This window comes from Ammospiza nelsoni, chromosome 2, assembly GCF_027579445.1.
Source record: "Ammospiza nelsoni isolate bAmmNel1 chromosome 2, bAmmNel1.pri, whole genome shotgun sequence".
Classification (NCBI taxonomy): Eukaryota; Metazoa; Chordata; class Aves; order Passeriformes; family Passerellidae; genus Ammospiza; species Ammospiza nelsoni.
In genome coordinates, this window is record NC_080634.1 from 47,493,097 (window position 1) to 47,505,736 (window position 12,640).

General features: G+C 34.5%; 1 protein-coding gene across 1 annotated transcript in view; it reads right to left on the bottom strand.

The window, feature by feature from the left end:
- Positions 1–12,640, bottom strand: part of XPO4 (exportin 4) — a 72,120-nt gene that overhangs the window by 16,395 nt on the left and 43,085 nt on the right. Inside the window, exons 7-12 of the mRNA XM_059466912.1 lie at positions 9,086–9,198; positions 6,530–6,687; positions 6,096–6,270; positions 2,465–2,641; positions 477–619; positions 215–360 (exon numbers count right to left, since the gene is read on the bottom strand). Of these exons, the coding sequence (XP_059322895.1) occupies positions 215–360; positions 477–619; positions 2,465–2,641; positions 6,096–6,270; positions 6,530–6,687; positions 9,086–9,198 (912 nt within the window). The remainder of the gene's footprint in view (positions 1–214; positions 361–476; positions 620–2,464; positions 2,642–6,095; positions 6,271–6,529; positions 6,688–9,085; positions 9,199–12,640) is intronic.

The window sequence follows — 12,640 nt, forward strand, 5'->3', positions numbered from 1 at the left end:
TGAGGTAATCATTAGAGATAATATTCCTGTTACTCAAGGCAGATGATAGTAAAACAAGGACTTTGCAAGTCCTGTATCCAAGATGAAATCATTGTAAGGGATAAAATGTATAGTCAATGGAGAGTAGTTGATATACAGGGATTTTTTTTTCCCTGGGGTGTTCCAGCTGCAATAAAACTACCAGAATAAGTACTATTTAAAGCTGTTCACTAACCTGTGACTAAAATAAGCCAATGAATATCCTCATACAGGTCATCAAGCACTTTATTGTCAATTGAACCTGATGCTGGTGAGGCAAGTAACTGCTGCTGATGTCTTTGCAACTGTCCATGGAGCCTTGTCACTCGGTCTTCTAACAAACTGTGGACAAAAACCAAAGTAGCTTTACTGTTTTTAAACTGTTTTGGCAAAGCTAGGCTTTTCCTATGTGACTGCTTTATTGATTTGCATTTGTGACTATTCTATTTTGTACTTACCTTGTGAGAAGAGGTATGCAGTGCTCTGCAGCAATCCTCCCCAGCATGCCTACGCTGGCCAACTGGTCACAGAACTGGTCTCTGTCATCTTCCTGCAGCTCACTTATTTCTTCTTCTTCCCGAGAGGCCACACCATTGGCAGTCTTTGGTTATTTCAACAAAATTAGAAGCAACCAGTTAAAGTCATACTTGTTAAATTCATTATTTTTTGCATTAATTTGGCTCTTTCTTGCAAGACAATTTGCACTTATGAACAACAGACTTATACTAAATTAGATGCAGTGGAGTTAAAAAGAGTCACATGGGTTCATATTGTTTGTAAATTAGCGTTTCACAAACTCATTACCAAAATGCCACATTCAGTTAATTTGCTAACATTCAAATAGTTCTCAGTTGTCTGAGATCTTACATAAATCACATAATAGGCAGTATTTTTCATGATTAATTGAATGTTAGCCCTTTCATTAAAGTTTTTCCTAATCTACTGTTTGAGAGGAAACAGTAGTTTAAAAAGTACCACTAAATTTTTTAAAAAGTACATTAAAAGTAAATGCTATAAACTCAGAAAACAGCAGACTAATAATCTTGATGATATCAGTTTTATTTTTTGCTGATGAAGGAGCTGCACTGTTCAATTTCTCAAAGCTTATCTTGGTTGCATTATAAAACTATTAAAATTATAAACAGATCTTATTCCTTGAAGAGATGAACCATGATATGCAGAAACCAATTATAAATATTAAAAGTGTTCCTTTCTTATCTATTAATCATAAAATTTATGCAAGTAACTAAGTAAAATACAGGAGGCGGAGAAAGCCATCAGTCGGCTTTGTTTCTATAGAGGCCCTGGAAAAGTGAATCCACTCCTTATGCAAAGTGCTTTTAATTCATCTTTTCTTTATGTAACCCAGCAAATCATTCTCTTTTGGCAACTTCAAAGCTGCAGCTGCTTATTGAAGGGTGAGCCTCTGCTCTCAAAGCAGACACTGAAAGTTCCTGTTGCTGCTTTGATATAGAACAAGAAGCATTCTAAAATGCCAGCTGTGGCTTTTAAAGGTTACCCATGGGATAAATGACTTATCTCACAGAATGACATGAATCAACCTGTGTACACAAGTTATGTCAAGACCGCCTGATATGAATTCAAAGCTCTCTTGTGAAATATTTCTCTCAGTTTTGGCACTGTTATTACCATCTGTTACATATTGAGATAGCAGAATTATGTTTTACATACTGCTTTTCAGAATGAGGTACCTTTGAGATCTTTGCACAGCTTCAAATTAAAGAGAGATTTTATACAGTTATTGAATTGAATCTGTGCAATAACTAATTCATCCAACATTCACATCCAACTGTCGGTATAGGAATCTATTTTAGTAAGATCCAGATTACTGGCAAATGGACAAATCATATTTCTTTTTCAATGGTTCAAGAGATACTTGTTATACTTGTAAATTTTCTCTAGACAGTCAACTGTTTAAAAACTCAACTGGGAATTTATTTTATCCAAAAAGAACACATATTCCAAGTTTCTTCCACTTTGAGTGCAGTCAGTCTACATGTTTTTTCAGATATTTATGCATGTCAGTTATATTTTGAAGATAGTGCATGGGAGGCAACAATCATAAAAAAGGCCCCCAATTTCACTGAGAATTTTAACTAAAATTCTAATTCAGAAGGAAGGTCAAAAATTTAGTCACTGTATCCGTGGAAAGAACAAGATACACATTGATTTGAGTTACAGGTTTACTTTTCTTCCTTTTTTTTTAAGTGATTTCCAACTTTACATTACTTTAGCTTCCCTCCAGAATGAGAGAAATGAACTGGGAAATCACAACTGAGTAACAAGTTCAGCATTTTTTTTCATTTCTGAAATCATAAATGGCAATTCTATACTAGCTGCCTTGAGCTAAGGAATACACAGACACTAAAAGACACGGGCCAGTTACTGTATGTTATCATCCAAAACTACTAACGTGAAGGCTTACCAAATTCCTTGTGCCATCAGGAGCAGCTAGATGGCACTGAATGTAGGAATTAAAGACTTGAACAGCATGTTGGGTAAAGAAACCTTTATGGAAATGTTTGTCATCTTGGACCAAAGTAAGCCAAGATTCCAGTAACTTATCATATGCCTCCATATATACCATGTCATCTTTGTCAAGCTGCAAGAGATGAAGAATAAACAAATAAAAAATCTTATTACTAAATAGCTAAACCTATAGAAACATACCGATATTTATCATTATTTTACAGATGTTCTTCTACTGTTGAAACAAACAAAAAAAAAGTATCTAAGGATAGCTAAGAAAATATCAAAATGAACTGAAGCAAAGCATCAAAAAGGTCACTGCAGCTTTCATGACTGCTAGGCTTTAAAAACCTGTCAATGTGTTCAGCTATTTCTCTTCATCTGATGTTGCATATAGATTTATAGGTATTCCACTATCTCTGAAATAAAGAGAGAGGAAAAACAATGATTCCACGGGAAATCACTGCAAGATTATAAGTGTTCAAGAAACCTTATTACAGGTAGCCAGTTTTGATGATGAAACCCAACTTCTCATTCTATGAACAAACCAAAACCAATGAATTAGAACAGAATAAGCCTGCAGCTTTAATTACTCAGTGCATTTCAACAGATGCTTCTTTTTAATTATTCATGTGCTTCTACATAGCACATAAGTTGCCAAAGGAAATAACTTCTCTCAAAAACAAAGTCCAGAGCTGCGGGCGAATGAAAGAATCCAAAAAGCATTAGCCAAAGTGGCCATTTCTTTTAAAAAGTATTTTTAATTTAACTTTCAACTTTTTGTTTTGATGCAAAATTGAATGTTTGTAAATACATCCAACTTCAAAAAACTTCAGTGTCACTGTACAGATAAACATCCTACTAAGATGTTGTCTTCTCAAGTTTTAATCAACAGGATGGCTCATGGACGTTACCCTGAGATAGCGATGGTTAGTAAAATGGTTCAATTATGAAATAAAGAGATATTAAGGTCTTAATTATGCTCCAGACACAAGAATTCCTGACTTCCAGTGAAGATACAAACACGGCTGGATGAACAGGCAAGGAAAAGAAAACACAGGCTGGATGACTGATTAAGAGGAAAAACTGGTATCACATTGGAAGCATTCCAAGATAGCTTCACAGCATCCTTTTGTAACTGCAAAGTTGTCATATTTGCAGAAGTTAAAATATGGGACATACTGATGCAATTGTGAAAACAAAACCTGAAGGTGACAAGGAGAGAGGCAAAATTCAACGCTAATTTAAGTCATAAATTTAGGAAAGACACCCCAACATACCTTTTGAAAACTTAGCTAAAGACACAAAAATTTAATGATAGTCATTTAGTCCTGAAGTATTGTGACATGTATGTAATATATTTACATCTATAACTTACATATATGACTTCTAATATTTTTTAATAATTGAGAGTATTAACAATTAAACAGACATGTTTTTATGAAGAACAAAATACCATTAAATATAGCCAATTCGTTTATTTGAAAAGGTAATAAAGAAGTTATTGCCATGAAGAAAAATTATTTCTACACTTAGAGATATTCTCATAAGAAATCTCGGACTAATAAGTGCATCCATAAAATAAATGCCCAAACAGTAGAAAGATTTTATCCACATTGAACTAATCTGGTCCTGAAGAAACCTTACTAAAACATCCCAATTCTTATTTCAGATTAGCTACTGCAGGGCTACTAAAGATATCATACAGGCAAAGTGCCATGCTGTAGACTGGGAGCTGAATCATTCTGATGGATTAAAACTCAGATCTTCAAGAGAAGCAAGACAAACCCAGTAAATGTAAAGCAAAGATGCCTCTTAATTTCCTATCTGTGAAATAAAAATAAATTTGGTCCTTCTTCCTTCCTAGTTTGCTGACCCTTTAAGTAGAAACACTTTAAAGTTTGTTCAGCAACAACAAGCTGCAAAGAGCTGGAAGTACAGCAGAGGGGACCAAATTCAGAATGATCTCTGCTACCACATGATATTTGAAAAAGTATCATGAAACAAGAACAGTACATTAATATTGGTTTTGAGAAAAACAAGACTTTGATGACATTTTTATTGGACTTTTTATCCAACACCCTGTTCATACTCTTCACTAACAGCACATGAGCTCACAGAAAGCATCACTGCATGCATTCTAAAAGAAACTTGGAGAACACATTAGCCATGGCCAGGACATTCCTAAGCCAAAAGATTGTTTTCAGGGATGCAAAGTAGTACTTCTATAGGCACAGCACATGGTATTATTGCACCAGATAGTGGTACAATCTAGTGTAAGCTGTTGCTGAGAGATTGTTTTAAATGGCATCTTGTTGAGCACTATTTTCATTAAACATGATTGCATATTCCATTTCTCAAGTAACAAGGTGCTAACTGAAGAAACAACATCCCTTTAGTTCCTTTGAATTTAAAGGATAGCTGTCTATGGTTTTGAAGGATCTTATAAAGGCTTCAGGAGCATTTCTAAATGTACTGGTGAACACTGGAATAAGTATTCAATATTCTACTAGAAAATCTCAAATTTTGACCAGTGAAGTTTGCAAAGGAGCTTTATTTTAGATTTTAAATTTAAACACTGATTTTCTGATTAAGAAATGAAAAGATGAAAAGTTTAAGTGAGCACTGGGCCAAATATAATGAATTTTAACTTTGCAGCAAAGACATGATCTAATGCTCTGCAATGAATGCTAATTAATACACCTGCACTCTCTGGTAAAGAACCACATCCATCAACTTTGTAACCAAATACTTCTATAACTATTTTCAAACTCATTCTGTCACTACACCAAACTGTCAAAACAAAGAAAATCATCCTTTCTCATGATAGTGGGGAAATCTTTTTTAGTATCTTGATAGTCTTATTTTAAATCTGTAGCCACTGCAAATAATATAGTTGAAGTGCAAGATTATTTACTTTAATTCTTACGTTATTTTCCTTAAACTATGTGGCCTTGGTAGTTTTTATTTTTAATGCAACTTTTAGGAGCAGAACACTTGGGTGATTCCAACTGCTCTTTAATGTTGCAACCAAAGTTTCAAAGAAAAAAATCCCTTTAATTCCTGTGCTAGATTTGTATGCACAAACACCATTTGAATTGTGTCAGCAGTGAAGGTATGATCTCAACAGCTTAAGATGTTTGATGTTAACAACAGATCTTAACGGCTACACTCACTTAAATCAGAAACTCTTTACTCAGAACTCTAGGCAGCACTTAAGTTTCAGTCTGTCCATATGTTCATGTAGTCATTTTAAACTTTCAGAACTGCAGCTTGTTTGTTATCTAAAACAGCAAGTCAGCAATGCTTTCAGACTTTAATATTTTAAATTAATCCATTCACTTAAAAAATTAAGATGCACTTTAAATCAAAATGAAGTTGGAAAGATGCATACAGTGTGTATTTATGTTCATTACATTGTGTGAAATAAAAAGAAAATCCTCTTGTATGTGATTGTAGAAATATCTAGGACAAAACCCCTGAATTGACAACAGTTATTAACAAAATAGCTAAATTCTCATGTCACTTATGCTTATCACAAAAAGAAGTGAAAAAGGCTACCCACTTTTTTGAAAGCAGCTACTTACCACTTCTTCCAAGGCAGCACTTCTTCCAAAAGAACAGGTGAGGTGTGCGAGGCAGTTAACAAATGAAGAGAAAAGTTCATTTGGAATGGCCGTTAAAATATTGCGAGGAAATACAGTTATCAGATTGCTGATAATACTGGAAATTCCCACTGCTTCAGAGTCTTCTATTTCAATTCTATAGATAGAAATAGCAGTTTTTTGCCATTAAGAAAATTATAAAAGGGAATTGGTTTTGTTGATACATTTTCAATAAATCTATTTCATAATAAGCACCACCTACTTTAATCTGCCCTTTCTCAATGTAAGCAATCCAACAGTAAGCACAAATTACATCCAGAAATAAGCAAGCCATACCACTTCTCCACACAGATATGCTACAGTCCAAACTAAAGATTAAAAGATGCCATCTAAATTTAGAGAGCAGGCATACATACCCATTGATAGTATTCAGTAATCCCTCAATGAAGTGTGCCAGGTAATCAACTTGAGAACCTTCATCAGGAAAGACTGGCCCGTGCAAAGACGCCAGCTGTGCCAGGCACTGTAATGAATCTTGGGCCATATCTGTATCTTCTCTGATTTTTCGATGTACCTTTCAGGAAGTGAGGTAGTTAATAATACATGAAAACAGGGTGTTCTTACAACAGTCACATGGCTCTCAATCCAAAAGAGCACACACCAAAAAAAGCTTACTGTAACTTCCACTCAGTCTGAAATACAAGAGTTTCTGCAACTCCCTAAACCATGATCGTGACTCAGCTCACACAATCTCGAGCACTGAAACTAACATTTAGTTAAGGCTCACCTACATGTTGAAAATTGAACTGTCTATTGAATGTTATGTCTTAAAGAGTGAAACAGATGCCAGCCAGTCAGACATGCTGCTCCTTCTAAAAACAGCAATAATGACAGTCATCTCTATTATGCTAACTATGCCTAGGCTATAGAGTCTTGCTAAAGTTAGTCAACAAGTTCAATCAAGATTATATAGATGCTTCTTTAGCAGAAGTAAACACTGAAGACATGTACAAAAATGAATGCATCACTTCCTTGGCAACACCCTTATATTATACAAGGCCAAACGTAATCTTCCTGCATTTGTGCAAACTGTTATGTCATTATTTCTACTGTTGAGACTTTCTAGATTTGAATCTTAACTACTTCAGTAAACATATTCTCATATACTTATTTTAATCAGTCAAGTAGGGATTTAAAGAATTTTTTTAGGCTCATGCCTATTTTTTCACAGAAGACAATGAATAAATAAACAAAAGAATATGAAGTAGCTTTTTCACACAAAAGTGAAATTTAAATTATTTCAGCAATATTATTTCAAAAAGTACAGTTAAAACACTAAGCACTTTTCTGTGGTGTTATAGTTGCAAGTTCACCCAACTGATAACTAGTTGGATTAGCTGCACAGTTAATCCCTGAAAGATCAAACTAGCAGGAGAAATAAACCCTGCAACAGAAATATCCCTTCTAATATATGTCCCACACGAGGCTGAGATTATAAATGAAGGCTCTCACTCTAACAGAGCAATCCTGCCAACTTTTGCAAGGTTATTAAAATTTCTCAGATCAGATAAATGAATAAAAATTACTACAATTTACTTACATTACCTCAAACACCAAACTACTATTGCAAGCCTCAACCACTGCAAATCAGGAATCTAAAACCAGAACTGACAGCATACTGCCCTGGCTAGCATTCATTCAAAAATAATAAAATACAGGCAAGCCTTTTTTACTATTAAGCAAAATGCAAATGTATTAAAGCAAATGTGCATATTATCTTTTTTTTTTTTTTTAATCACAAATAAGTAATTGTAAACCAATCAAGGAAACATATGCAACTCTGACAACTTCATACTATTAAACATAGAAGAAGGGTTAACATGTAAGCCAAAAAGTTATTTGTATGTGGAGGTTCACAGCTGACAGTAGCAACTGTCTGGATAGTCTAGACAGCTGTTCAGATTGTGTGTAGCTGCTGAGAGTTCTGCCAGTGATTTTTTTTCACCTTTTCAAAACTGCTGGATAAACTTGCCGTAACAAAAAAATAAAATAAAAATTTTGGTTTATCGAAAATTCTATCAAGTAAGGACGTGTATCCAAACACATACTGTCAAGCAGCACTGGAGAGTTACATTTACATTGTCTTGTAACAACTTTGCCCAAGTTTTGAGCACATTTCTCTGCTTTGCAAAAGTGAAAAAAAGCCTGAGAATGCTGAATTCTCAGATCCCAAGAGACGTAACCTAAGTCAAATTGCATAGCAAATGAATTTATAAGCCAATATATATTGCTGCTGCAGTAAGTCTTAGCTGAGCGATGATTACAAACTTCTCCCAACAGTTGTAAAAACAAAACAACACAATTCTATCCCTTTTTAACATTGCAGGGCTTTTACATTACAGAAATTGAGTACTACATTCCCCTTTCCCAACACCACCTCTTCCTTATTCCTTCTAACTTCCTCTACTTTAACCTTTGTGGATTTCCTTCGTGCTGAGGAAAGAGATGCAGAATTCTGTATGCTTAAAGTAGCTAGAAAACTGCAATTACATTACTTCTTTTTAGCTGTTCTGTTGAGCAAATGCTTTAACATCAGCAACCACATACTGCCCCTTTGATATTTTCTGAGAGCCATTACACCTTATCTGAAACATTCACTCATAGTAGTGCTCATCGCGCTTGCTTTTGTCTAATGAGTACATGTCCAGAAGAATTAAAGGTATAAAAGTTGAGATGACTATAAACTTTTTTCTAGTGGTAGCGGTCACCAATTTAAAGCAATTAATAGGCAAAATACAAATTCAGTACCCTAGGAAAAAGACAATACTTCTGTCTGCTTAGATAAGCAAGCTGAAGTGAACAGAATCAATCCTACCTGATGCAAAAGGAAGAGTCCGACAACACAGTTTTAGAACAGGAAGGAGCTGCTTTCCCTGTGGTCTGGACTATGAAAGTTGAAGAAAGAAACTTACTGTAAAGAAAAGCTCCATAACTCTGCTGTCCAGGAGGGTCTCGCGCCAGGATTCTGTTGGCTTTAGCATCACATTTTGTGAGGATTCAAACATAGCTATATAATGTCTGCCCAGTTATCTGGTGTCAAGGTCAACAATAACATTCCTACTTGGCTTTAAAAAAATCCTAGATACAACAGGATCCATTCAGAAAGAATGTAATGGAAACAAACTTTAAGCCTCTTCACATACACAGCATAATTCATGCATGAGGCCAAGGAATAAAAGGTATTAAGTATTGAAAAAAAGAATGCTCCAGGAATGTTAGATAACAGTTTGATCATAATTATGAGACATACCATAGCGATACGATCACTTTGATAACCAGGGTGTCTAATGTGACACTGCGAGAAGGAAAAAAAGCAACCGCAATTAACAGGTGTTAAAATTTATGCAAAATAGGAAATCATTTTCTAAAAAATTTTCCTGGCAGCTTTTAAAAAGGTCTTACCATAGCTAAAGATAGCTCATTGAAATCTATATCCTATTTTTCTAAATAGCCAGATATGTGTCACACAATGCAGATATGTTAGCCCTGCATGAATCTACATTTTCTAATCACACTGAGAAGAACAAAAGCACAAGTCAGCACAAGGCATTGTCGTATTCAACACGTTTGTAAGAGACGCTCATGAAAAATGTGCATGCTGTAAAGACACCATTTTGCTGCACTCATTTCAGCTCTCACCATGTATTCTGGCATAACTTAATGTACAAAATTCTGCCAATATTCTAGTACAGAAAAAACAGAGACATGAGAAAAAACATTTAAACAAACAGGTTCAATTATTTGACAGTCTGATCACACAACAGTTTTAATTAAAAATTTTTGGAAGTACTTCTCTTTTTGACACCATCCATTTCAAGTAGTAAAACTGCTTTAACTTAGCAACTACTAATGTTTTATTTGTCTTTCTTAAACCCTACATTATCCTCTTTGATCCCTTTCTAACCCAACCGTCAGAGTAAGTAACAGCATGTTCAGCTGTACATAATTTACTTACTGGTGATGAACAGCATTACCTTTTGTAGTGTAAGTAATCCAGTACTACAAAATGTGTATAAGAAACTATTTCTATGTCTAGAATGAAATAAAATTTACAAAGGTATCATTAAAAACAGAATACCCTTTAAGCTTTGATGTGTTTTGTTTAAGGGAAAGAATATTTAAAGCAAGAAAGTAGTTTAATATGAAAAATTGTGTCGCAAAGCAGGATGCACAATTTCAGTTTATTTATACTTGTCTTCTGAGTTCTGCCACAAAAGAAAATTCCTAACAACACTGTGCAAAACTACATTCCAAATAAAGGGACTTTTCCCACAGTACAGTACCAACCGGACCTTCACCAGGGGTATGTGTCCAGGACTGCTGTCAGCACATTATACTGCATAAGAACAATCAAGGGTTTTCACATTAGTGCAAAATAAAAGCAGATTCACGATTTTCAAGATTATCAATGTGTGTTGAACTAACTAGATCTGCATTACTTCAGATGGGGAAAAACTAAGTGCCACAGAATTTTTTACTTTACTTCTATCTGAAAAACTGATGTAGTTTAATTGATCAAATATGCTTTGGTTCTACCCATTAAAAAGAAAAAATTATATGTGCATGAAATTATCACATGCAAGCATCCTCTATCAGGAGTAATATTCTAAATTAAAACTAATTTTATCTGGCAAATAAGGCTGTGCCTTTTTTCCTTTCCATTTAGAATATCTTAGTCAAAATGGTATTTTGAAATTGCTTACTGACAAGAATGTCCTTTGCTGTGACTCTTCAATAAGCTATTGGCTTGGATGCTTTATCAGAAGACAATTATAAACACATTATCAGTCTGTGAAAAATTTACTCTTTGCTAGGTTGAGTCTACAGAGGGGACCAGCTACGAAATGCTTTTCACATGGAATGAAAGAAGCACTGTTTGCTGTCACAATTTTAACAACACTCACTATTTAGAGGCCTTATCCTGTTATTTTTAGTCTTGTTTCTCATGCTGACAGACTGATGACACATCTGACAATAGGAGATTTGGGGGTAAAATATCTGTTCACTGAACATCACAAATTATGACTCCACCTATCATGGAGATCTTGCAGCCATTTTCCAGCATGCATTACATGTATGCAAGCATTAGCAGAAACTGGCTGTGGAGATGCTTACCGCCACAAAACATAACAGCTTAAGTTGTGCTACAGTTTGGTCTTTGCAACAGCAGTCTAGTTATGCTGAACCTGAAAAATGGCACTGAATTACATCCTACATGGGTGTACAAATGCACTCTTCACTATCCAAAATTAATTTACTTGTCAAGACTTACAAAGAAACAAAAAGTACAGAATGAGCAATACACTTTTTTTTTCTAAGCACTCAAGCTTATGATTTAGACTTACAGATAAATGATAAGCATAGATTAGTCTACTATGACATTCTGGAGAGTTTGGGGATTTTTTTGCTTCCAGAATGAAAAACAATTATAAACCACCTCTGGTAATAGTAAAAATGTTTGTAACATTCCCAGGTCTACAGAGGAATGATAAACTTTTAATAAAATTCACTTTGAATTATATGGAAATCCAGGCTAACAAACAGCTACCACAAGCATGTCAATGTTTCAACCATTTTGCAAGGCTTAGGACACTGATTCCTTCAGAGACTTGAATCTTCTGCATGAATCAGATTATTCAGTGATGTGAACTGAACTCCATTAAAAATCATAAAAACATAATTAGACACCTTAATGGATGATAAGGTCGATATGCTGGCTATTACTGCCTAGAGGGGAAGACAAAAAAACCATAATGTTAAAAGAGATTTTCTTTTATCTTTGACTCAATTTATGCATGTAGACATTACCTCTATGCTTCCTTTTGTTTCATGAGATGGAGAAATAACAGTAGCTTTTTCAAAGTAATAATTTTTTAAAATTAAAAGCTAATTTAGAAAAAAAACAGCATGAGGTTTTATGTGCTTCTTGGAGGAACATGAAAACCATGAAAAAAAACACAACAAATGTGTAGTTTTCCTCTCACTCACTAGCCTCTGTCTCATGAAGGGACTGATAGGTGAAGATGAATCTTAAAATATTTCATATCCTAAGGTAGTCATGAGGGATTATAATATTTTACTTCAGTGCTTCAACAAATTCCAGTATCTGATAATGAATCCCACAATCTTTTTCCCAAGAGAGGCAAGGCTTGTTCTTCCACAAAATAATATGTTGGAACTCAAAAAACAAAGCTGAGATTTCTTCTACTAGAGCCCCATTTGTAAGTTTGTGCACAGAAGTGAAACATCTTAGAAATGGAGGGAAAACTGGAGTGCTAAGGTCTGAATATCTTTCTTAAAAGTCATTTTAATCACTTTACTCTTGTTGTTTGAAATATTTCTGGACTTTGTGCCAGTCATAGACTTGCATTTTAAAAATAAAAAACTGCATTGGAGAGGTACCTGCCCTCCAGTGTTATGTTAAATACTGATTTTATCTGAATTTATCTGAATTTTTAAGACCTTCT